This window comes from Pan paniscus, chromosome 6 (assembly GCF_029289425.2).
Source record: "Pan paniscus chromosome 6, NHGRI_mPanPan1-v2.0_pri, whole genome shotgun sequence".
Lineage (NCBI taxonomy): Eukaryota > Metazoa > Chordata > Mammalia > Primates > Hominidae > Pan > Pan paniscus.
This window is the reverse complement of record NC_073255.2, coordinates 166563546-166589939: the sequence shown is the minus strand read 5'-3', so window position 1 is coordinate 166589939 and position 26394 is coordinate 166563546. Positions and strand designations below refer to the sequence as shown.

The following is a 26394-nucleotide window of genomic DNA, read 5'->3' as shown; positions in this document are numbered from 1 at the left end:
TTTGCTTTGTTTTTCTGTTTGTCAAAAGCAGCGGCTCCCAGATGCCCGGGTTTAGGGCGTCCCCCATGTTGGGCACCTTGCTTGGCCTGTCTGGGTGTGTGGAGCGGCAGGAGGGGCAGCTCCCTGGAGGGCTGTATGAGTGGGTTTTCCAGACTCCCCGCCTCCCCCACCACTCCATTTGCTTATTCAATCCAGGCCATTATCCCAGTCTCTGCCCAGCCTCAGGCGGGTCGAAATGCGATCCGGCACCATTGATCGCCTGCAGCCCCAGGCTGCCGACGGAGCCCGACTGGTGCGGCCACAGCTGGGTGGGGAGGAGGACAGGACCCCCCACATACACACTGGAGGAGGGTGGGAGTGGCCTCCTCACCAAGTCCCAGGCTTGGGGGCTCCATGGGACCAAGAGAGCCCAGTGCTGCTGATGTCCCAAAGCAGGCCCGCCCACCCTCGGAGAGGCTTCCAGAGTCGTGCCTCTGCTCAGAGGCCAAACCTTCCCCACCAAGCCTCTCCTTTCGGGGCAGAGGTGTCCTTCCCAGCACCCAAGCCTAGGCTGCCGGTCCGGTTTGGGTGCTACCGAGGTCCTGGACTTGGCCCTGGGGATGGCCTGGATCTGTTTGCATCTTAAGCCATCATCCCATCTCACTCCACCCTAAAGGGCAGGGAGGATGGGAGGGGTGGTGGCGGTGGTGGCGGCAGCGGTGTCATTTTGGGGGCCCTGCCAAGTCAGCTGCTCCCCCAGCTGGGGCTTGTTCGGAAAATGAGCCTGCTTATGGTGGGCTCATACTGCCCAGGAGGCTTGAGGGCAAAGAGTCCCTTCCAGGCTGCAGGGGAGGCATGGGGGTGCAGCGTGGGGGGGCAGGCAGCCTGCACCCTTGCTAAAGGCTTGAGATGCCTTCAGGACACTTCAACACCCCTTGGGAAAGGACCTGGCCTCATCAGGGGAAGTGGGAACATGGAAGTGTGCTGTCCTTGGGTAAGTGACTGGCGGTCTGGGGAAATGCCACTCCGAGAATCAGATCGCAGCCAGCCCTCAAAGGGTCTGGGTGTGTGCAGGGCTGCTGGGTGTGTGCAGTGGGTTCTGTGGTCAGGAGAATGCCGTCTGGATGGGAGATATTTGGTTGGTTTTAGCTTGGCCCATTCCTGCCATTGACTGATGGCCCCAGAGGCTGCCTGTTCCCGTTCCTGGGTAGAAGGTCCCAGCCCCATTGTTTGTCCACTGCTTTTAGGGAAGAGGCCTTGGCAAGTGGAATGCTCTTCCTCCCTTGGACTTGTTAGGGAGGAGGAATGTTTTGTGTAGCAACTTCCCTCTCTCCCTTTGGGGTGGGCAGCCTGTGAGCTTTAGGCTCTAGGGAATGGCTTGGGAGCATCTCCCTGGATTAAATGGAGCAGTGACGTGGGCTTAGTAAATAGCAAACCCCAGCCCACATTAGCCATCTCTTCCCCAGCGCCCAGGGGCAGGGCTCTCTGGCCTGGCTTGTGCTGGTTCCCAGAGTCCCTGCTGTCAGGTGCTGGGAGTGGAGGTGCCCTCAGGTTCCCTTGGGAGTGGTGACCACAGCTGGGGGCCTGGGTTGGATCCTGGTGGCTGCCCTAGGGATGGTGTCTGCTCCATGCCTGCCCACAGGAACTGCAGGTTAGAGATACGAGGGGAAGGGAGGAGAGGAGGGGGCTGAGGAGGGACCGGGACCAGCAGGAAGGGGGACTGTGGGGTTGGGCCTCCACACCAGGGCGACCCTGCAGGAAGGACCTTGTTGCAGTTGCAGGGATGGCGCCTCTGTCCTGGCCCTGCCTGGACCATCCTAACTGTCTCTGTCTCTTCCTCAGCACAGACCGAGGCCTCCCCAGCTCCTGGGGGGAGCTGCTTGCCTCCCTCCGTTTTTGGCAATGGTAGAACTCACACTGGTGAGGTAACAGGATCCGGTGGTTCTAGACTTGCCAACTATGGGGCGAGGACTCAGCCGGCACCCTGTGCACAGCCAGCGAGGGAAGGCCATGCTGGACCTGCTGTTCTCCGCGAGGAAGGAGGGGACTCAGGTCCCGGACTGCTGGGTAGTGGCAGAGGGCAGGTGCAGCTGGAAGTGACACTCTGTGTTTCCCTGCATCCCCCTGAGGTCACAGGTCCTCAAGACAGCTGGGAAGCCGTTCTCTGGCCCTCAGGGGGTGCTGCCAAGAGGAGCTGGGGTCCAGCTCTGCTCCAGGCTGTGGCCCTGGAGTCTGAATCGAGGAGTGAGGGAACTAGGGGATGTTTGGTTTCAGGGCTTTGGCCTGGCTCCTCTGGGTGGTGAACCTTCTCACCCTCTCCCCTGAAAGGCCCTGTTCAGGGTGGGCTCTAGGGCCCCGAGGGAGGGTCTCCTAACCTTCCACAGGTCACTAAGAGTGGTTCCTTTCTGGGCTGCTGGCTGGGAGGATGAGGGCGGGGAGGGTACGCCGTGCATCACGGACATCCAGTGATCCTGCTGAGGCCATGGAGGGCCAGATGGGATAAGCCTCCAGAGATGTGCAGGAGGAGAGTGTACAAGTCACTTGTGTAAATGCGGGACTGGCCCCCTGGGGTGCAGGTGGCCCATGGGCTGGACCTCTGTGCCTCCAGCATTCCACTTCATGGATTTGTTCCTCCTGATGCCTCAGAACCTGAGACAAAGCCTCCACTCACCTTCCCAGAGCTTGTGTTTGCAGTGGGAGCTCCCCTGAGCCGGAGCTGGGCCACGGGGTCAGAGTGAGTGGCACTTCCCAGAGAGTTGGGCTTGGTGGGAAGACCTGCTGGGGAAGCCCAGCCCTGGAGTCTCCTGGCCTGCAGATGGCTCAGGAGCCAGAGTGGGAGCTGCGCGTGTGGTTGAGAGGGTGTGGGTGCAGGTGTAAGTGTGTGTGTGAGTGTGGCCTAGCCCGCAGTGAACGGTGCAAATGTGAAGGCCTATCCCCTGCTCCCCAGCCCTCGGCCTGCCAGCCTTCCTTCTCTGGTGCTCCCCAGCCCTCGGCCTGCCAGCCTTCCTTCTCTGGTGCTCCCCATCCCCCAAACCCCTTCTATCAGCCCCCATCAGCCCTCCTTTCTCCTCACCTGCCCTCAGAGGGTCATGTGTGGTTCCATGACCCACCAACCCCTGTGGTTGGGCAGGGCAGGGCAGACATCTGTCTGGTGGCTCCAGGCTCAACCGGCTCCGTGCAGCTCACTGCGCTCTTTTGGGAAGACACAGGCCGAGTAGGGAAGGTCTGAGCCGGCAGCTCTTGAGACAGAAAGAGAAGGGAACTGTTCTCCCGCAGGCTGCACTATGCATGTTACATGCTGTGAGCACAAGCAGACGCTGCGTAAACAGGCTGGCTCTGCAGGGCATGAAGAAAGGCTGCTCTGAGCTAGGGCCACACGGCACCTGCTGGGACACAGGGAGGTGTGGGGAGTCCTGGAAGATGAGTGACCCTCAGGGAGAGGAGGAGACTCCTGTTGGAGAGCACACAGATTTCCTGGGGTCTATGCCGGGCTGGAAGGCTGGCCATCTTAAGGCTGCATTTGTTCCCAAACCTAAGGACCACGGGAGCCACGCAGCCAGAGGGGGTGTGATCAGATGTGTGTTCTGGTTGGATGGCTCTTGTGGCTGTGTGCAGAATGAAAGGAGGAGTTGGACTTGGCCATTAAGTCCACGATGGCAGAGGAAGCAAGTGCCATGGGAGAAGGACCTTGGATACATGCCCAGGAAGGTGAGTAGGGGTCTGCCAGAGACCAGGGCCTGAAACGGCTCTGCTCTCTGTTCTTTTTTTTTTTTTTTTTTTGAGACTTGAGTCTTGCTCTGTCGCCCAGGCTGGAGTGCAATGGCGCCATCTCGGCTCACTGCAAACCCTGCCTCCCGGGTTCACGCCATTCTCCTGCTTCAGCCTCCTGAGTAGCTGGGACTACAGGCGCCCACCACCACGCCTGGCTAATTTTTTGTATTTTTAGTAGAGACGGGGTTTCACCGTGTTAGCCAGGATGGTCTCGATCTCCTGACCTCGTGATCTGCCCGCCTTGGTCTCCCAAAGTGCTGGGATTACAGGCATGAGCCACTGCGCCCAGCCTGCTCTCTGTTCTTAAGCTTGTAAATAACAAAACCAGGAGATGTGGGCTGAACGGTTTAGTGTAGTGATCAACAGCAGCATAATCGCGGTGCCCAAGTACTGCTAAGTGCTAAGCATGGAGGTAAGGTCGGTGATTAGAATGCGTTTTATAGTCCAAGCTGGCGTGGAGGAGCCTTGCATCATCTTTGTCCCCTGACCCACATAGCTTCATTTGGCTGGTACAGCTGCTGGTGCTCCATGCTGGCAGGAATAGAATTATTATGGGGCCTCAGCAGGGTGGGCGCTGAAGAAGAAATTGGGGGCTTTGGGCAGATTGAGTCATAGTAAAGCTATTGATCTTTGAGCACAGACTGTGCTACATTTTCATGATTTCAGTGAATCCTCACAACCACGGGCAGCGCACAGATGAGCAAACAGGATCAGGACAATGAAGTGTTTAGCCAAGGTGAGTGGTGGAGCAGGGAACCCGGGCCCTGGCAACTGCTCCCAGAGGCTGCAGGCCCCGTGCCACACAGCCAGGGGAGGGGGCTGCACTGTGGCCAGTGGACCCTGACCTTCTCCCTGGTGCCCCTTTAGCCCCTGCAGAGACTTCTGCCTTTCCCTAGGATACATGGTTGCTGGGGGTGGCAGAGCTAGAACCAGGGTGGTGGGAAGGCAGGACTGATCAGTGGGATGGTCCCTACGGAATGGAATGTCCCAGCTGCCATCACCACTGCCGCCTCCCCGTCTCTGTCCTGCCCTGCTCCACTGACCGTCCTCTGAGCTAATCTGACCACAGTATCCCCACCCTCTCCCTTGGGATAAGCCCAAGCGCCTTACCTGGTTTATGGGGCCTGGTATGACCCAGCCTTGCCATGCAAACTACCCTCCTGCTCCCCCCCACCCATCTTCCTGCTCGCCAGGAAGAAATTATTTCGCCTTCCTCATGTGGCCTGCCCTCCCCGCCAGCTCTTCCTCCCTTCGAAGCTGGTAAGGCAGCATGTCTCAAATGCCCTGTGCACACCTTCCCAGCCTGCCAGTGCCAAAACCACAGGGCTAGGGGTGAGGGTTGAGGTTAGTAGGTCAGCTTCACCCATCAACTGTGGAGGCTTTTTGGGTCCAGGCTGTATCTCACTCACACTTTCATGCCCAGGGCTGGCCTCGGCCTGGTATGGGGCCTGGCATGTGGCAGGGAGGCTGTGGAATTCCAGACCTGGGTGATGCATTCTGACTTCCACACTCTGCGTAACCTCTGACCTCAAGCATCTCCGAAAGTCTTGTCACCCCCCCAAGAGTCTCAGTTCCCGCAGTGGAAGGGACCCTCGTGCATGGGTAGCCCATGGGCCCCCTGAGGTCATAGGAAGGCCTGCCGGGCTCTGACCACCAAAAGGGAGGGGCTGCCCTGGTGTCAGGGCCTAGGGCGTACAGATGGCTCCACAAGGCAGCTCCTCCAGGTCAGGCAGCTGGAGCCTGGGCAACTTTTGGAGCACAGAGTAAGTGTGCACAAAGTACCATCAAAACCACATGTGAGAGGTTTCCACAAAGACCAGCTTTCCAGCAGAAAGAAGATGGCTGCATTAAGTCCACCAATATTCATTTTTTTTTTTTAAGAGGTGTCCAACATTCCTGCAGGGGAAGAGGCTGTTAGGGATGAACTCAGCTGTTCTTTTTTTTTCTTTTTGAGACAGAGTGTTGCTCTGTTTCCCAGGCTGGAGTGTGCTGGCACGATCTTGGTTCACTGCAACCTCTACCTCCTGGGTTCAAGCAATTCTCCTGCCTCAGCCTCCCAAGTAGCTGGGATTACAGGTGCCTGTCACCAGGCCTGGCTAATTTTTGTATTTTTAGTAGAGATGGGGTTTCACCATGTTGGCCAGGCTGGTCTCGAACTCCTGGCCTCAAGTGATCTGCCCACCTCGGCCTCCCAAAGTGCTGGCGTTACAGGTGTGAGCCACCGCGCTCGGCCCCCATCAAGATTCTTGTTAAACACTAACAGCAAAGGGCTGGGCTTGCTGCAGGAGGCATGGCACCCAATGCCAATGGGTCTGCCCTCCTGGTACACACAGCTCAACGGGGGAGCTGGGCCGGGCACGGTTACAAGCCCCACTGGGCAGTGTGGATGGGGCAGGTGCATGTAGTACAGACAGGAAGAGGTGCTGGGGCTGAAGAAAGGCGTGGCCTCCAGGGCTGGGGTGGTGCATGGGCTCTGAGTGGAGGGAGCCACCTACATTGAGCCTGAGTGGAGAGAGAAGGGGGAAAGAGCAGGTCCCAGGGGGAGGAATACGGGGGCAAAGTGTGGTGCTTGGAAGGACAGGCTGCAGCCAACTTACAGCAGCAGATTCCCGGAGGAGAATCATGGGAGATGAAGGTTGTGAAGCCCTTGACGTTACCCCTCAGTCTGGGCTCAGTTTGGAGGGCACCCGTGCTGTGGTGTGTGCTGGACCAGACCAGAGATGGTCTGGCTATCGGTCCCTTCTGTGGTTTACTCGCTGTATTGCTGTGCATTGGAAGACATTTCAAAACATAAAATCCAGGATTTTTGGTTTTCGTTGGGGGCCACTCAGGAAATTCCATTTCACTCCATTTCTGGAAACAACTCACCCATCTCCAGGAAAAATGGAAACTGGAGATTTTAGCTATGAAATATTTGGGTGCGAATGTGAGGTTATTTTCAAGTAGTTGAAAGAATTCTAGTTCTCTGTGACTTAAGAGAGCAGAAGCAGGGGCAGTAGCCGACCCCAGACAGGCATGTTCTGTACATCACACAGAGCTTCCTGACTGCACCAATGAGGGCCTCGGGTCTGGACCCTCCATCTCTGGAGATGGCCAAGCAAAGGTGCTGGAGTGGGATGCCAACCTCAGGTAGGGACCAGATCAGATGCCCTGTCAGCATGACAATCCTAAGTTTATGTCGAGGCTGGTTCCTCACCCAAGTTGGGGCCTCTCACAACTCCCTAAATTCCCCAGCCATAATCTAGGCATTTAAAAATGTATATAATTGGGAGGCTGAGGCAGGCAGATCGCAAGGTCAGGAGTTCAAGACCAGCCTGGCCAATATGGTGAAACCCCATCTCTACTAAAAATACAAAAATTAGCTAGGCGTGGTGGTGGGCACCTGTGACCCCAGCTACTCCGGAGGCTGAGGCAGGAGAATCACTTGAACCCAGGAGGTGGAGGTTGCAGTGAGCCAAGATCGCACCACTGCACTCCAGCCTGGGTGACAAAGCGAGACTCCATTTCAAAAAAAAAAAGTATAAATGCTGTGATGAGAAAACCGAACACGAAGAGTTTTGCATTCACAGTGGATGTGTCTTTTCTCAAAGAGCAGAAGCTGAAAAGTCAGCCCCTGTAGTGGGAGGTGGGCAAGTCCTGTAGGGAGGGTTCTCCAAGCTCTGCTACACGTGTTGGCCCAGGCATGACCTCAACCTTCCAGGGATTGAGGCCTCTCCTTGCACTGGCTTCGCTGGTGTTTCCTGGGGTGAGAGACCGGCTGGAAAAGGAGGCAGCAGGCCTTGAAGTGGCAGAGAAGGCTCCATCATCAGATGCTAAAACTGCCAGTTTCAACTTTTCCTGGAGATGGAGTTGTTTTCAATAATGGAGTGAACTGGATTTCCTGAACAAGCCTCCCAGTGAAGAGGAAGCACAGCGCCTGCTGGAGCTTGTCAGGGGAGGTGAGCCACAGGCAGAGGTGCCCATCCCCCATATCCTCGGGGCAGGGTGGGGCTCACACTTTTATGAAAACGATTTGTGTCTCTTAGGGTTGGGTGGAAATGGAAACTTTCCTTGCCACCGACTAACCCACAAGTCTGAGGTGTCTTCTGTTCATGGAACCAAAGGCATCAGGCTTCTTGATTTGGTGGATCTGGACACAACATGGTTTTATTTTCTATGGTCACTGCCTTGACCTTGTTTGACCTTGTTCTGTTGACTTTCCTTTCTAGCTCCTTTTTTTTTTTTTTTTGAGATGGAGTCTTGCTCTGTCACTCAGGCTGGAGTGCAGTGGCGGGGTCTCAGCTCACTGCAACCTCTGCCTCCCAGGTTCAAATGATTCTCCTGCCTCAGCCTCCTGAGTAGTGATCCGCCTGCCTTGGCCTCCCAAAGTGCTGGGATTACAGGCGTGAGCCACTAAGTCTAGCTCCTTAATGACATTTTGGGTGAATTCTGTATCTGTGTAAGCATGTACCATCATTCAACCTATCACTTTCAAGCTTCAGTCTCAAACTTGAGTTCACGTACATTTGCTGCCCTTTTCCTGAGGGGAGGCAGGACCTCGGTGTTGGGAACGTGGTCTGCCTGGTAGACACTTCCCTTCTCTGCTCATGGTCCAGATCCTCCAGAAGCAGGGGGTGGGGGTTTGGGTGGTGGGTAGAGGGGTGGGCAAGGAGGGAGGATGGGAAAGGGAAGGCAGAAATCCTTAAGCACTTTCCCCAAGACCTGCGACTCTAATAGCTCCACCCATCTTTGCAGATCTTAGATGGCCCATGGCGGGACCACTGGGGTGGTGGCCAGGGGCAGCTGAGCCCGTTGTATCCTTGTGCTCCCGTGGTTGGCGGTTCTCTTGAGAATGTGGGGTTCCAATATGGGGAGAACTCTGTGTCCACAGTTGTGGCTCTGATCACCCATCCCAGGAAATGGAAAAAGTCGCACGCCATTCCTTGCTCAAGCAGCCATTTCAGATGGCCAGTTCACCATACCCGTCTCCCCTCCATCCTTTCCTTAATGCTCTGTAAATAAACACTGAAATGCCACATTAGTTTGGCCCCTCCCAGAAAACTTTCAAAATTGAGGTGTTAAGGTCTAAGGAAATAAAGCTATTTCTTTGGCTATAAAAATGTTGTGAAAGATGCTGAATATAAAATAACTTGGCGTTCTCTTAAACTTAAAAAAAAAAGTACTTCGTGCTTTGTTTCTTCGAGTAACTGTGTCTTGTTCCCTTTCTAGTAATTCCAACCTCTTAGCCAAGACCAGAGCTAAAAGGGCACCTTCATCACACCGCCGACGTTGACCCCAGGCTGACAAATGTGACCTGCTTCCGTTGGTCTTTGAATCCTCATTTCTATTTGCTTTTCAACTTTATTGTATATATCTTTTATGTAACTTACTTCAAGTTATTTTGTAGGGAAATGTGTAAAAAACCCCTGCTTTTTGGGATCATGAAAATATTTCAAAGTTAGATTATGGTGATGGTTGCCCAACTTTGTAAATATACTAAAGATCGTTCAATGGTACACTTTAAACGGATGAACTTAATGGTATATAAATTATCTCAATAAAACGATTTGAAAAAATTCTTGAGGCTACTGGGGATGGTGGGAGGCGGAGACGGCACACAGCTACCCAAATGACCCCTAATTTACTACGGCAGGCCTCCACAGACCCAGATAGGCAGTGTGGCCCGTGGGGAAGCCGGGGATGCCCGCGCCATCATTCCCCGGCTGCAGCACCCTGGCACATAAAGGCGGCCACTGGCACTCGGGGGTTGCTTTTCCCAGCTCGCTTCCCCGAGAGCGGCCCCTACCCTGCGGTCTGGACCAGGCCTTCCGGATGTCCTGCCATCGCTGATTGGGCCGCAGGTGGACACGTGGTCTCAGCCGGCCAATCGGGTGCGCCCCCGACGGCGGCTCTGGGTTCGGGATGCGCTCGGGCTCTGAGTGACCCCGCGTCGCGTCTCCCGCACCCGGGCCGCCTTCGCCCAGGCCATCTGCGGGCTTCCGCGCTCACAGTCGGGCAGGTGTTGAGCCCCGGCAGGCCTCAGGCGCTTCCCTGCATCGTGGCGTTCAGGCTGGGCTGGAAGACAGGGCCCGCACTGGCTGGGTCCTACGGGAGGAGTGGGCGTCGGCATGGACGGGAGGCCCCTGGGCCAGGGACCCTCAGCTCGGCCGTGCCCCACAGCCCCGCGCGAATGCCCTGCTCCCAAGGACCTCAGCAGGGCCCACGAAGTCTTCATCGTCCTTGTCGTTTGACCGCTGTTTTGGACAGATGAGTACCCAGAGGCCCAGGTTAGAGAATCCTATTATGTGATGAGTTACCCCGAACTTTGGCTAACTTAAAAAACATTATTCTCTTTAAAAAAAAAAAAAAAAATCTATCTTCATGGTTGTTTTCTGCAACCATTTTGGTAAATTCCAGAATTACACATTAATTTATTTGGTGTAAACGTTGCTCTTGCTTTCTATAAAAATAGCTCTGGTAAAGGAAATATCTAACTTCTAAATTAAAAATTTCAGATTTTGAGAATCTGGATGGTAACCCGGGCAGGAGGAGCTGAGTAGGAAAGGGAGCAGAGTGATTTGGGGGATGAGCCAGCCATGTGACCCGGGGCTTCAACTTTCATAGCCCAAATGAGGAGTGGTGGCTAACTTCCCTCGCAGATTAAAGTCCACTATGGGAGGGCCAAGCTTTGGCTTCGTTTCCTGACCACCCAGGGGTTTTTGAGTTCCCCCAGTCTCACTGGGCCCTGGGGTTTTTAAAGAAGACCAACACAGTGCAACTGTTAGTGACCAAGAATGTGTTCAGCATCAACATTTCACTATCCGTCACCCCTGCCAGGATATCACATAGCCAGGTTTTTCTTAAGAATACAATCAATGTTATTTTTATTTAATAAATAAAATTATTTAACATTGGATTTTTGCAGAAATATATATATATATATATATATATTTTTTTTTTTTTGTAGAGATTGGTGTTGCTCTGTCACCCAGGCTGGTCTCAAACTCCTGGCCCTAAAGCTATCCTCCTGTCCTGGTCTCCCAAAGTCCTGGGATAACAGGCATGAGCCACCATGCTGGCCAGACTTTTTTGAGTAATGAAAATGTGTGGGAATAGGTGTTTTGGGTTCTCTGAATTTTCTGATTAAACTACCACTGGAAAACTAGGTTCACTCATCCTATGAGATGTATTGAGGCCCTGCTGCATGTAAGGGCACGCGTGTGTGTGGGGGAGGTGGGGAGCGGTAAAAAGGTCCAGCCACGGGAGGCTGTTCCAGGTCTATCAAGCTCAGGACACATGTGGAGGTTACTTTATAATCCTGATGTGCAGTTTTGTCCTCTGAGTGGTTGGCATAGAGAGCAGAGCTGTAACAGACAGACACATCAGGCCTTATTTCAGCCCTCCAGTTTTTAGTTCTTGGGGAAGATGCCAAGTCTCAGTTTCCACCCCCATAAAATGGAGTCTCTTCTTACCGGATTGTGAAGAGGATTAGAAATAAGGGTGTAAGGTGTTTTACACAGTAAAATGCTAGTAGCCATTTAGTAATTGATAGCTGTAACTTATTATTTTTTGGATAGAGTCTTGCCCTGTCACCCAGGCTGGAGTGCAGTGGCATGATCATGGCAGTCTCAACCTCTTGGGCCCCAGCGAACCTCCCACCTCAGCCTCCTGAGTAGCTGAGACTATAGGCATGGACCACCACACCAGGCTGATTTTTATATTTTTTGTAGAGATGGGGTTTCACCATGTTGCCCAGGCTGATCTCAAACTTCTGGGTTCAAGCAATACACCTGCCTTGGCCTCCTAAAGTGTATTAAGTTTCTTAAAGGGTAGATAAATTCAGAAGTTTCAGTTGAGACCCAGTAAACTTAAATTTCACTAAAAATTTTATTTGCCAAGTGCATAAAATTTGGGGAGAACCTCCCAAAAATTAATTAAGCTACTTAAAAAATAACTGAATGCTTTTTTTTTTTTTTTTTTGAGATGGAGTCTCACTCTGTCGCCCAGGCTGGAGTGCAGTGGTACGATCTCAGCTCACTGCAAGCTCCACCTCCCAGGTTCACGCCATTCTCCCGCCTCAGCCTCCCGAGTAGCTGGGACTACAGGCTCCCGCCACCACGCCCGGCTAATTTTTTGTGTTTTTAGCAGAGACGGGGTTTCACCGTGTTAGCCAGGATGGTCTCGATCTCCTGACCTCGTGATCCGCCCGCCTCGGCCTCCCAAAGTGCTGGGATTACAGGCGTGAGCCACTGCGCCCAGCCCCAACTGAATGCTCTTATACCCTCCACTTTCATCCATTCCAGGCCACAAGAAAAGTGTATCACCGGGGCCTGGCGCAGTGGCTCACACCTGTAATCCCAGCACTTAAGAGAGGCTGAGGCAGGTGGATCACTTGAGGTCAGGAGTTCAAGACCAGCTTGGCCAACAGGGTGAAACCCCATCTCTACTAAAAATACAAAAAAATTAGCTGGGTGTGGTGGGCGCCTGTAATCCCAGCTACTAGGGAGGCTGAGGCAGGAGAATTGCTTGAACTCAGGAGGTGGAGATTGCAGTGAGCCGAGATCACGCCACTGCACTCCAGCCTGGGTGACAGAGTGATGAGGCTCAAGTCATGTTTTTCTAGGCACAGATTCTGGGACCAGCCAGCCTGCCCGCCCAGGTTTGTACCTTAGCTCTGCCTCTTACCAGCAGTATGAACTTGGCTCAGTTGTTTAACTTAACCTCTCTGTATTTCAGTTTGCTCATCTATAAAACGGGGATAATAGTATTTTGTAAAGGTTAAATAAGTTAATATATAGGTAAATCTTTTAATACAGTACAAGGCATATTGTAAGGGCTAAGTGTTCACTGTTATCATTGCTACCATACACTCTGTGTAGACAAACCATAGTTCTCGTAAGCAAGCTAGCAAAGCTTGAGCCCTGGAGAGGGCTCAGGACCCAGGCCTATTCCTGCCTCCTAAGGAGGCTCTAGGTTCTCAGGGCACCTTGGTTCCCCTCTGCAGATGACTGTTATCCCTTCTTCCTCCTTTCCTCACTGTATATTCCGGGCCTCCAATACTCAACAAATGTTTGGTAGCAGCCCAGTGGTTTTCAGGATGGAGAAATTCATATTCAGAGGGGCTTGGGGACTAAGAGGAAACCCACGCTCTTCAGCGATTTCAGTCTGAGCCCAGTCCCGGAGCCCTGCCTCCCCTCTCTATTGTACCTCTTCCTCCATGCTGCCGCCAGCATCCTGAGTGATCTCCAAGAGCTGCCTCCTGGAGTAAACAGCAGAGGCCGGGTGGGAGTGCAGGGATGGGGCATCTGAAGCCCCAGTTGTGATGACCTAGGTGCCACCAGCCTGCTGAGGTGGAGTGAGCGGGAAAACACGGACTCTACTCCCTCACGCCACGTAGCTTCTGCTCCAAATAATTAAGCTCCAGTTTCCTCCCTGATGAGTTTTGGTGCTGACACCAAAAGGAAACACCAGGAGCCTCTGGTGCTGACACCAAAAGGAAACACCAGGTACGACTCTGCCATGCCCAGAGCTCAAGCTTCAGAGGCATTACTGAGAGGGGGAGAGAGCGTTCCTTGAGCGTGAGTGAGGCCCAGGGCAAGGAACCCCTCCTCTGCTCTGCCCTTCTGGTTCTCCTCAGCTAATTTGTTCAAGTTTGGATAATGCCAGTAGTCACCTGTATCACCAGTGGGCCTTCTCAATGCAAGACTTAAAGCCAGTAACTTTTAGACCAGTCTCCTGGTTTCTGTGAGCACCAGATCCTTGTGTGGAGCCTAGATGATAAACTACATAACAGAGGACCTTTGAGGGCTCAAACACGCTAAACAGCTCATTCTGCACTAGTGCTCTGTCCAGATGGTGCCTCATCACCTTGGACTGCAGCGGTTGGTTTATGTAAAGGTCTCCTCCTCACTCCTTGTTTCTCACAGGCAACTACCATGCTTCATTCACCTGGCACATGACAGGCATTCACGTAGTTAAGTGCAACTGACCGTCAGGTCAGGTCTGGTCTACAGATGGGTTTTATTTTGCTTGCAGAGTATGTAAATTTTTTATTTGTTGCAATCACATCTCGTACAAAAATCTGGATTCCCCAGATTCTCTGGACAATTTTGAAGTTGGGGCATTAGGGTCCATCTTCCTGCATGGTGACAATCAGCACCTAGGACAGGCTGCCCCGTTTAGATGGATGCTGTCCACTCTGCCTGTCCCCATCACTCCCTCCTCTCACATGGGAATTGCCTCAGCTTCCTTCATTGATTTGACCTCCCTGGTCTCTATAGACAGCGGAGTTAGCAGCTCCTGTTGCTAACTTAGGCAGGAATGGAAGAGGTCTCCATCGGCCCCACCAAAACCAGTTGTCAATACATGCCTGTGGCAAAGGCAGCATCTGAGGCTTGCCAGGCAAACAGCAGCTAGAAGACGCCTCTGGAGAGACCCTTGGTCAGCAGGTATTCTAAACAACCCAGCTATTTCATGGTAGTCAATAGCACGGATGTGTGGTTGATTTGGCTGCACTCAATCCTTTTTCTAGTCCAGTCTCTGGTGAAAAATAGGCGAGGGTATGCCATTTGTGCAAGAAGGGGGAAAGGTAGGCACTTGGCTTCACTGAACCACCATCAGGCATCAAGGAAAAGGCTTCTTGGCCTTCCCATCCAAGCATTCTAATCATGGTCACCAGGAAAGTGGCCAAGACACCCACCAATATAAAGAAAGGGGTGGTGGGGGTGGCAGCAGGTCATTCCAGGCTGAGGCCAGGGCATGCACAAGCATGGAGGTGCAGGCTACTGGGGTCTATGAAGGGCCTAAGGATGGGGCAGGAGGAACAGCTGGAGCGATGGCATATGCCATGTTAAGAGAGTAAGCTGTGTGAGAAACCAGGGAGTGAGGATGCAGGGGAACAAGTCATGGCTTGAGGCTTCTGCTTGGAGAAAGAAAGACAATTCACTTTAATAGTAATTCCCAAGATGGAGAGGCACCATCACTTACCCTCATTTTTTATTTTTATTTTTTTTTGAGATGGAGTCTCGCTCTGTTGCCCAGGTTGGAGTGCAGTGGTGTGATCTCGGCTCACTGCAACTTCCGCCTCCTGGGTTCAAGCGATTCTCCTGCCTCAGCCTCTTGAGTAGCTGGGATTACAGGCGCCCGCCACCATGCCCAGCTAATTTTTCTATTTTTAGTAGAGACAAGGTTTCACCATGTTGGCCAGGCTGGTCTGGAACTCCTGGCCTCAAGTGATCCACTCACCTTGGCCTCCCAAAGTGCTGGGATTACAGGCGTGAGCCACTGTGCCCGGCCTAGGATTTTAAATACGATTTTTTTCCCCAGAACGTCAGTATAACAAAACAAGTTATATATGAAATGTATGAAATGGAGCAGGTCTGGTGATGGGGCTCGCAGGGGGCTCTGGGCAATCTTCAGTGTCTTCTTTACGGAGGTCCCCAGCGTCAGAGTGGCACAGGTCGGAGACCGCTGATCTCGAGTAGGACTGCATTTTAAACGCAGAACGAGCTGCCCCAAGATAGAGTTCCTTTTGCCTAAGAAGCCAAGAGCTCCTATAGAGATGAACAATTCCACTTCCTGTTGCCACATTTTTAACTATTTATTGAATGAGGCAGTCAAAGACAGAATGGGAAACAACACAGAATCCATGCTCTGCTACTGGGGTTTTGCTTTTTTCTTCGTCTTGGCAACTTCTCAAACTATTTGGAGGTTATTTCACCACAAAGGAACATGGACTTTAAAGTCCCTGGACAACTTCACAATGACGATAAAAAATAATAATTAAAAAAATAACAAATTGTAGAACTAGGACTATTTATATGTAAATTTCCCTCCCCTCCCCCCATTACGTACAGAAAAGAACATATAAAGAACATTAGATAGTTTTATATAAAACAAGCAAATACAAGAATCTGAAACTTCTCTCAAAGGTTGAGCAAGACGTGGAGAATCTTTTAATGTCGCATTAAAAAAACACATTAAATACACTATCACACACATGGGGAGAGCTGGGAGGAGGGAGGAGGAGCTGTCCCTGTACTCAAGGTTCAGAGATTTGGCCTGTTGAAAAGTCAGGTGAATTCAGCTACTGGAGACTCAGGGCTTGCAGCTGAGAAAGACAGAGTTAACGGTTACCAAGAACACTCAGATAGTCAACACCTCTGAGGAGGCAAGCTGCTCCCGGCCTGGGCCACGAGGCTGCGTCAAGGAACGTGGGCCTCCAGGAGTCCCTTCTGAAGCAGGGCCTGATCCAGGAACACAGCAAACACCCTCAGCTGTTTTCTATGGCCAGGTGTCCCTTCTTCCCTTCCGCGTACTGACCGGGCCCAACCAAGCTTAGCTTCCAAGATCACACAAGATCAGGGGCGTTCAGGGTGCTGTGGCCACAGACCAGATGTCCCTTCTTGTTCATTCCAGCGCCTCCTCTGAAGCTACAGACAGCAGAGAAAATTGCTCCCACGGGTGTATCCTGGTCTAGGACGATTTTTCTTTCCTTCCTTTCCCTTCCACCGCCCCCGCCCCCTTCCCATCCTCTCCCCCACCATGCACGCACACACACAAGCACACTTACACGCACGCACTCCTCAAACCCCTAATACTTCGGTTACCTTCAGTTCATATATACGAGCAATTCAGGACTGACCTTAAAACCAGAGCAACATTTTAATAGTCATGAGATCAAGGATTCCTGGGAAGGAGAGGAGATGGGAGGCTGAGGCCCGGGAGCTTTCAAGACATTCATCTGCCTGTGGCAAGGTCAGCACCTGGGCCAGCCCGAGGAGCATCTCAGCTGGCAGACCACGCAGTCCCTGGACCTTGCAAGCACATCTCTGACCCACCCCATGCTGGAGCCTCTTTCCTCAGGTGAGTCCAGCAGGGAGAGTTCTGTGTGGCCACTGGGAGGCAGCTTTGGTGAAGGGCATGGTCACCTCCGCCTGAGTTTGTCAGTAGCTCAACGCATGACCCTGGTATGAACAAAAACTGGGTGACTGTGTCTGGCCACGTACCCTACCACCCACTAAACTGGGTGAATTATTGTTTCCACAGCTCACCTTGATTTCATACAGATAATTCCATGCGGGTTTCATACATATATATATATGTATATATATACTTTATATATATGTAAATGTGTATGTCCATATGTACACATATACATATATTCACACTCACACATACACACACATAAGTATACACACACATTTCCGCAGAAAGAAGTCCTGCCACAATTTGGCTTTTTTGGGACAGTGAAATTGACAATGCAGTTTCTTCACCAATCCCAGAAAATCAAGAGTGGTGCTTTAAAAAATGCAATTCCAAAATCTGCTGTCTTTCTTCCTTTTAAAAAAAAAAAGGTTAACAAAACTTTTCTTCCAAAGTCGAGAGACTTAATTCCATTTGATTGCACCTCTGCAAACGTGTAAAAAATTTTGAAGTAGACTAGAAAACAATGCCATAATATGGCTGTATGTCACTGTTCCAATGTCACCACCTCCACAGCTTGGCCGTCCATGGTGACTGCGCTGTCTGATATCCTGGTGGTCACAGGGGCCATGGCCACCTGCACTGGTCCGTTGCCCTGGGCGAGGCTGGTCACCACAGTCTGGTACATGCTCACAGGGATCTGGACCAGGCCTGGAGAGACAAAGAGAAGACCGTTGGTGGGGCTCAGGCTCAAGTTCCCAGATGCTGGCTGGATGGGGGCACCCAGGTCTTGCCTTTGAGATATCGTGGTCACCAGCCTCAGGTAATCACATACCCATGGCCCAGGCACAAGGACATCTCTTTCCCACCCCATTAAAATTTTTTTCATTAATTTTTAAGATTTATAATTGATATATAGTAACTTCATGTTTACGGGGTACAATGTGATATTTCAATGCATGTATACACTGTAGAATGATCAAATCAAGAAAATTACCATATTAATCTCTTTAAAGATTTATCATTCATTGTGGTGACAACATTCAAAATCTAGCTATCTTGAAACAGACTACATTGTTATTCGCTACAGTCACCCTACTGTGTAACTGAACACCAGAACTTATTCTTCCTTTGCACCTGCTGGCCAACCTCTCCTGCCCCCCTCCCCAACCCTTCCCCAGACTCTGGTAACTATTATTCTACTCTCTACTTCTAGGAAATCAACTTTTTTTCCATTTTACCTTTTTTTTCTTTTTTTTTTTTAAGAGACAGGGTCTGGCTCTGTAGCCTAGGCTGGAGTGCAGTGGCGTGACCACAGCTCACTGCAGCCTTGAACTCCTGGATTCAAGTGATCCTCTCACCTCGGTCTCCTGAGTAGCTGGAACCACAGGCGTGTGCCACCATGCCTGGCTAATATAATTTTTTTTTTTTTTTGAGATGGAGTCTTGCTGTGTTGCCCAGGCTGGTCTTGAACTCGTGGCCTCAAGTGATCCTCCCACCTTGGCCTCCTGAATAGCTGGGATTACAGGCGTGAACCACCAACCCTGGCCATTTTGATTTTTTTAAAACAGACTATCAGGAAAGAAAAGTTTAGAGAAATTGTGGAAACATGCCTTAGGGTAGGGCCTTCCCAGCTTGCCGTGAGAGGGCCCTGCCTGCCTCCGCATCTAGGAAGCACAGGCCCGTCAGGTGTGAGTGTCCCCGGCCTGTCTTCTCCCTCTCAGAACAGGCCACCATTATTTTTCTTTGATATTTGGCTACACTGCCTTCTTCAACCCTCTTTCTGCCTATGCTTAAGTCTCTCTCAGCTTGAAAAGAAAAATCTTGTCCCTCTCCTATCCTGTCTTCTGGCCACTGCTCCGTCTATGTGCCTTCCTTCATAGTCAAGCTTATTTTATTTATTTATTTATTTTTAAAGCCTAGGTCACTTGTTTCCTGATTTCTAGATTTCACACACCAGTAAAATGTAAAAACACATTTTGGGGTCAACTTAAAAAAAAAGACCCCAGCTACTCCCTAATATCACTATTATTTCAGAGTAGAAAGGATGGCTTAAAGGAAGAAGCACATAACCTCCATAAAGGTAGTCCTGCCTAAAAAGGGAAAGCTGATAATACATTAAAAAAAAGGATTCCCAGTAAGGCAGTAACTAACATATACATCAATCTCTCTTCCTTCTGAAACTAGAATTACAGTGAATGAGGAAAAAAGGATATAACCGAGGGATGTCAACATTTTTTGGGAAGATGCAAAGCAAACGTGAAATGGTTCTGATTGAACAGAGAAGTGGAAGGGGCAACTCCTATGCTTACACAGGGCTCAGCACATAGAGGCCTAGCTACGGCAGAAAGAGGGATGAGGCTAAAACTGAGAATGAGTGGAAAGTTTGAATTTAATTGATTAGACCAACCCCAACATCCAGACCCAAAGACCTTTGCTGACTGGGCCTCTGAGGTTCACCCACTGTATTAAGAAACTGACCCAGAGAGGCCCCTTTTAGTTCTTTTTGACATTTAAACCATAGGCTACTTTGATGAAGATAAAAATTATTTTAAAAAGGGTTGTCAAAATATTTTCTAATGCAAAAAAATCAAATATAAGATTTTCTTTTCCAATGTTAAATTGTATGTAACTTTTTTCTAAGAGTAAGTTTTGCCAGTTTAGGGATAAGGGGTAAGCATTTGATGATGCAGTGAGACTTCATGAAATGAGACTTGCTGTTATGGTGACGCATCACTAGAAACCCTGGCTCCTCTGGTGTGCCCTCACCCAAATGGAAGACATGGCCAGTCGCCCCCACACTTGCAATGCAGGCCTGAAAGGAGGAGGAGAGAGGCCAGCCTCCAAGTGCACGTGGGCATGGGGGAAGCACGCAGAAGGGCCAGGCCTTGGCCTACAAAACTGTGGGCTTCAATTTCTTTCAACTAAACCTTTGCAAATTGCTCTTAACTGTCTTTAATTAATCTCTCTTTCAGTTCACCCCTTCCCAGTCACTCAAATTATCTTTCTTTATTATTATTATTTATTTTTTTAAATAGTGACAAGGTCTCACTATGTTGCCCAGGTTGGTCTTGAACTCCTGAGCTCAAGTGATCCTCCTGCCTCGGCTTTCCAAAGTGCTAGGATTACAGGCATGAGCTACCACACCCAGCCAAAATATCTTTCCATAATGTTACTCCCCTCATCTCAAACATTTAAATTCCACGGTTTTTAAAAGGTTTCCAAAGCTTATAACAAAGTTCAAATGATTTAGCATGGTCTTCAAGGCCTTTCATGGTTTGCCCTGGTCCATCTTTCCAGTCTCATCTCCCTCACTCTCTCACAGGTGCCCTGTGCTCTAGGTGCCCCCCACCCCCAGACTACTCTCAGTTCCCCCAATCTATCAGCGACACTCTTTTGGGCCTTTGCTCAGGTTATTCATGAGATAGACTTATCCCCCACTCCTTCCTTTTACACTGGGGTGAGCTTTCCCTCCTTGTGGAACCTGCCCCATCCCAGCCTTATCAATGCTGGAGCAGCCTCCTCTGGATTCACAGGAGGCCCAGGGACAGCCATGGATAAGCCAGCTGGGCCAGTTGATGCATGTCTGCAACAGGCCTTCCCACTTGACAGAGGGTTCTTTCAAGATCAGGCCTGGCTCTGGCTTATTTCATGTTCCTCACAGTATGAAGTACAAAGTGTGCCACAAGTTGCTATCAGCATAGCCTCAAGGGCCATGTACTGCTGGCCTCAACCAACGTGCAGCTGGGCCCTCTCCCCAGCCTCTAGACTCAAGGCATGGGCCTGAGTGTATATATATGTGAAGATTGTATAACCCCGTCAGTCCCCCGCCTCCTCCTATCACGATCAGGCTCTCTTCTGGTCAAAACAGGCAAAGTTAACAAAATCACCCAAAATGCCCAGTGGCAAAGCCAAGACACCTGTGTGTTCCTCCAGGGAACCCACATACTGGCAAGTAGCAAGCAAAACCAGAAGCAAAGGTCAGCCTCATTTCACTGCTCTTGCCTCTGGGCTCCATTCAGTTCCAAAAGCTCCAGGCTTGGGGAACAAGTCCCTTGCTGTACAAATACAGTGACTACAGTGTGCAGGGAGATCTTTTCTAACTGTGAGCAACCATCTGGGTTAGGGCTGGTGTGAATAGAAACTAAAAGAATTGTCAAAGTTAAATTTCTTTCACCCTGGCTGTGATGTGTTTGGGTTTCCTATGATGTGGGCCCATGCCCAATTGTTAAAATAGTTTTCATAGTATCACGGAAGATTTTCCCCAGAATAAATGAAGCAAGGTTCTAATGCAAAAATCTGTCTATTGGCTGATATTGCCATCATCAGAATGATCTTCTGAACATCTGACCTGATCTTGCTGTTCTCCTTCACAGTTCTTCAGTGGTTTCTAGTGGCCCACGGGATATAAAGTCCAAACCCCTTTGCAGGTATTTAAACTCTTCACGTCGGCCACTGTTGTTCAGTTAAGCCTGGTGATCCACTAATCCCCACTCACTTCACACGCCAGCCAGATGAACTACTTGACTGAGGTTCTCCAAGCACACACCTCCATGCCTTCTGCCTGGAAGGGGCTCCTCCCCAGCCTCTCTCCTCCCCATCTTGGGTCCTCTTCTCCGATGCTCCTCCTCTGCTCCCTGTACAGGCTCCTTGGAGACAGCGGCCTCATTCATCCTCACTGCTCGTATGTCTTGTCCCCAAGGAGACCGTAGATTCCTTAAGGGAGGAATTAAGTCTCCATCTTTGAGTGGCCAGCAGTCAGCAGGTGCTGGAATGTTTTCTACTACCATGAATGAAACCTGCTTACTAAGATTTAACTTGTGTCCCTTCTAGGGACTGCGTGATTAAGGTGGGTGAGCCTTAGGGTGATGAGGCTGTTCTGGAACAAGAGCTTCCAGCCCAGAAAAAAAGCAGCTTAAAAAATACTATATTCAAGACTCACCCAAATAAAGCTGTTTTTGAAAGATTCCATCTTCTGTACTCCACCCCAGACAGGGAAGAAGCATATTTGGCCACACCTGGGTGAGGAAATGGTCCCCACCCAAAGCTCCCAGGGATGAGTAACTGGTGAGGACAGCCATACACCTTAGAAGCACAGGAGAGGGAGGCCATGATGGGAGTCATTTCATAACCTCGCATGCCTTGGAACCCCAATTCCGCTGTTTTCTACATAGAGTTTCTGTCTACTGCCACCTTAAATAAATGCATGACCATCCCACTGTAGGGATTTTAAGACCTCTCTCTCTCTCACACACAGCCATTTTGACATGGGATTAGATTAAATCGCCTCAGTGTCTCTGACCTAACAGCCTTCATGTCCCTGGCGAGGGAAAGGGGGAGGGGCTGGAGGCCTGGAAACCCAGCGTGCACTAAGTCGGGCGGCTGCCCTTGGAAGAGAGATGATTAAATGCTGAGGTACAGTAATCAGGCTGGGACTGTCCCTGCATCTGCTCAGCCTGCCCCTGATTAGCCCTAATCTAGAGGCGCATGTTAATCCAAGCTTGTATTCTGGGTCATTTCGATTGATTAAGCAACAGGAAGCCCTTCGTGTTCTACTTTAAGGGGTGGAAGTGCTCCTTTTTCTTACAGGGCCCTTGTAGAGTCCTGGTAATGAGACCCTTGGCCTCAGTACAGCCCCTTTCCGAGCCCTCTCACCCCCGCTGCATGTCACTTGACTTCTGCTGAGACCCTAGAGAAGTCCACAGGGCAGGGCTCCTTCCCTTTCACGAGTCAGAGCCAGAACCACGGGCTCATCATAAAGGCACATACTTCTAATGTCCTGAAGACTTTAGTATTTCAGAGCTACACACAACCTTAGAGTTAACTCAGTTTAGTAAATACAACCCGTCTTTTTATTTGAACTCAAAAGTAAACATAAAAATTTTATTTAAAAAAAAACCTCAACACAGATCAAAGGAGGACTGATTTTGTTCCCCAAATGACTGAGTTGATGGTAAAGTCAGGGGCCCAGGCCTTTGATTTGGGAGTCTTTCCATATATTAGAATGTCCCTAAACACTTAACACCAGGGCCAGGAAGGATCCAGAAGGGAGAGGACTGTCCTCTTTGGGCCCCCTGCTGCTTTTCTTCTCAAGCTTCATGGTAAGGTTTATAGAATTGGTCAAAATGGAAAAAAAGTCAAAGGTGACTCAGAAACTTCAGGTGCCAACATAAAGATTTCCTTGTCAAGCAGCAGTTGGACCCAAATCTCTGGAAGAACTGGCTGCAGGACCATGTTTCCCTGTCAAGGACAATGAGGCCTGACATGGCTCTATTTTTTTTTTTTTTTATGTGTATCATTCTTGAGCCAAAATGGTGAAACATGCTTTTCCCAAGTCTCCTCTCTTCCCAAATAAATGGCAAGTAACATTCTTCTAGTTGCTCAGGCCAAAAGCTCTGAAGTCATCCTTTACTTCACACATCCAATGCACCAGCTGATTCTCTCCCTTCAAATACAGAACCCAAATTCAACACTTTTCCCCCTGCCTCCCTGGACAGACACTACCATCTCTTGCCTTCCTTTGTAATCACCCTACTTTAGCGCCTGCCAGAGGGATCTTTTAAAACTTCCGTACAAAGTGATGCCTCTCAGATCACATTACATGGGTGGCAGATGATGATATCTATTCATAAGCCTGGCCTTGCACGCTGCAAAACAAGGGGCCATGAGGTTTTACAGTGGTCTGTCTCTGATGGTGGCACCAGGGGAGCACTGTGGTAGACCACGGGCGCCAATGAGAGTTGCTTTAAAGGTTAGGGTCACAGTCTTGCACACTCTGGATTTATCATTCATGAGCCAATCTACTCTATTCCAGATCTCTCCTGGGGCAATGAGTTTCATCACTTGCCTATTGTGTAATGAAATTTACACACATAAACATATGTGCATGTATCCGTGGAAATGGAATTTATTTATTTATTTTGAGGGAATTTATTTTTCCCAAGGCTAACTTCTTTCAGTATTCAGCATTATTGGATGAATAAGTATGTTTATCATGGTTAACATCTTAAAATATTGTTTGGCAAAAGCCATCCCATCCCATCAAAAACATTACTTTGCTTTCTCCTATCAGGAAAATAAAGTCTAAATAGCTAATAGTTGAAGGAGTTTATGTAGCCTTTCCTGCTAACACCCTACACTATCCCCTCATTACAATCACATGTGTCCCTTGGATGCCATGTGAACTTCCTCAGGCAGGTCTCTCTGTCTGGAATTAGGCCCTGCCAGTCTCAGGCCAGTTCTTCTGGCAGTTTCCACATGGTTCATGGGGTTGCCTCTGAGGGGACAGCCCACCTGGTTTCTCCCTCCTGTGACTTTATTGCCGCCACCATTCATTTGGCCCCAGGTATGTGCTGACCTGTTCCCAAGGAGTTGCTGCTTTTCTGTCTATAAATCTGCATGCTTGCATTGTTGGCAAGACTTTTTTTTTTTTTTTTTTTGAGACAGAGTCTTGCTTTGTTGCTCAGGCTGGAGTGCAGTGGCCTGATCTCGGCTCACTGCAACCTCTGCCTCCCAGGTTCAAGTGATTCTCCTGCCTCAGCCTCCTGAGTAGCTGGGATTACAGGCGCGCACCACCATGCCCGGCTAATTTTTGAATTTTTAGTAGAGGTGGGGTTTCACCATGTTAGTCAGGCTGGTCTTGAACTCCTGACCTCGTGATTCACCTGCCTCGGCCTCCCAAAGTGCTAGGATTATAGGCATGAGCCACCGCGCCCGGCCGAGGACTGTCTTTTAATGTTGAGCAACTTGAACACAGTAGGTGCTCAATAATTGAATATGATATGAAAATGTATCATTGATCATACTCTTCATGAATTTCAGAAACTTGATGGTACTCCCTTTAGTCTTGCCCTCCACAGACCGAACAGCCTTAACACCTTTTACTCTGATTCAGAATGAAGTCGAATTTTCTCCACAACCATTCTCATGGTGCTGTAGATCAGGTGCATTTTATGTGAGAAAAAGTAGGCTGTTTATTTCCATTAAAGGCTTCCCAGTCAGAAAGACCTACATGTGAATCTTGGTTCTGCTGTTTAATGGCTTGTGAGCCTGTTTCCTCATATGTAAAATGGTGATCACTCATCTCACAGGGCTGCTAAACTAGATAGATGGGATGACACATTAAAATCTACTACAGTGCTTGGCACATAGTAGGTATATAATAAATGCCACTGCTTTTCAAAGATGACTTTGAGTAAGAAGTTTGATGGAGTCTGGCTGGGGTCACAGATGTTAGACTAAAGCTCTCGGGAAACAGAAAGAAAGGCAGAGACAACACAGATCTCCTTTCAGCAGTGATTTTCTCCTGCCAGGAAGCACATCATTCACCAAAGGCCTTCAAAGATGTAGAGATTAAAGATAACAGCCATGAAATCAGGGCAGATGGACTGGCAGGCAGCTTCCCTTCTGAAACACAGTGGTGGTCAGAACTGGCACTGCACATGACGTAGATGAAGTGGTTGCTAATCGAGTGCACTGGTCAATAAGCAACCAGGCAGAACCACTCCTCAATATTAAGAATGTGAAAAATACAATCAGGGCAGTATGATGTGATGTCATCACCCTGATACATTTCTGAAGTCCTCCAGAAACTAACAGACTTGAGCCAGGCAGAGCACAGGGCTGCAGGGCTGTTGAAGTTATCCAGCACCATAGCTGGCCCTCCTCCCCTCACCCCACGACAAGATAGAGCAGGACAGACAACCTGAGGAAGAATGGGCCTTTCATTTGCCCTCACAGTCTGGGAAACCTTTGGGAATTGTTGTTTGCTGTAACTAAATCTTTCAGCCTGAAGGCCTTCCAAGGTGGTCATGGAAATATCTTTAGTTGGGAGAAAAATATTGATGGCTGTTGAGAGAAAAAGAGAGAGCTAAACAAATAATAAACATGACAGTAGGTGGAAAAGAAATAATTCTTAAAACCCAAAGGGAAATTTACATTACGTAATGCCTTCTTTAGTTTATGAACATGAACGCTAACCATGTACATCAAGGAAATACTGGCCCAAATGGGAACCGGGACCATGATTAGAAAGGAGAGGAATACGTGAGTAAGAAATTAAATTCCGGATTATATTGCTTGAGTTTTTAAGGAGCCAGCAACGGTATCTATAGGTGTTTCTAGGGGTGACAGGCAGGAAGGAAGTCCTTTAAAAATCTTCCATTTACAGGCCTGGAAAAATATTTACATCAGTGGCTGACGTCTAAGGAAAGCCACTATATGAAGAAAAACAGGCATGGTATGTGCCAGTATAGAAGTGGAAGAAGATAACAGGAAATCAGTAAAGAAGCTAGTCTAGCAGGCAGACAGCCGTTAGACAGGCTGAGAATACCAAGGACTAGATGGAAAGAGGACATATGTAGGGCAAGAAGAGGAAGGTCATGAAGAGAATGTCAATATCAAACAAAAAGGAGGTCCAAGTAACCTCATGATAGTAGGGCAAACGGGGAAGAGAAAAAGCATTTCTTTCCCAGTGGTTCTGTTTCTGTTCTATTAGCTGCTTTTGGGACATTTAATCTCCCTTTTCCGTGTTTCCTAAGTCCAAGCTTTTGGGTACATTTGGGGGATTTATGGATTAAAATATGTCTTACATCTGGCAAGTACTGAATATTCTCATGAAGCCAAGAGCAGCCTCACAGGTGCCTTGGTGCACAGGGTGCTTTTCAGCACTCAAAGAGTTTTCTTCTCTCTTGCTGGACCATCTCAAGACTAAGAAAAACTGCTTTCTGGAATAACATTCAA

The 26394-nt window shown here is 49.7% G+C and overlaps 1 protein-coding gene across 8 annotated transcripts in view; it reads right to left on the bottom strand.

Annotated features, from left to right (window-relative positions):
• Positions 1–15660: 15660 nt before the first annotated feature.
• The window catches only part of NRF1 (nuclear respiratory factor 1), a 145192-nt gene continuing 134458 nt past the window's right edge, over positions 15661–26394 (bottom strand). For 7 of the 8 annotated variants that reach the window (XM_034964979.2, XM_055114860.1, XM_057302686.1 and 4 more), the window contains one exon: positions 15661–17364. In XM_034964979.2, coding sequence (XP_034820870.1) covers positions 17201–17364 — 164 coding nt within the window. In that variant the 3' untranslated portion in view covers positions 15661–17200. The remainder of the gene's footprint in view (positions 17365–26394) is intronic. The other variant, XR_010112642.1, reaches the window with a different exon arrangement.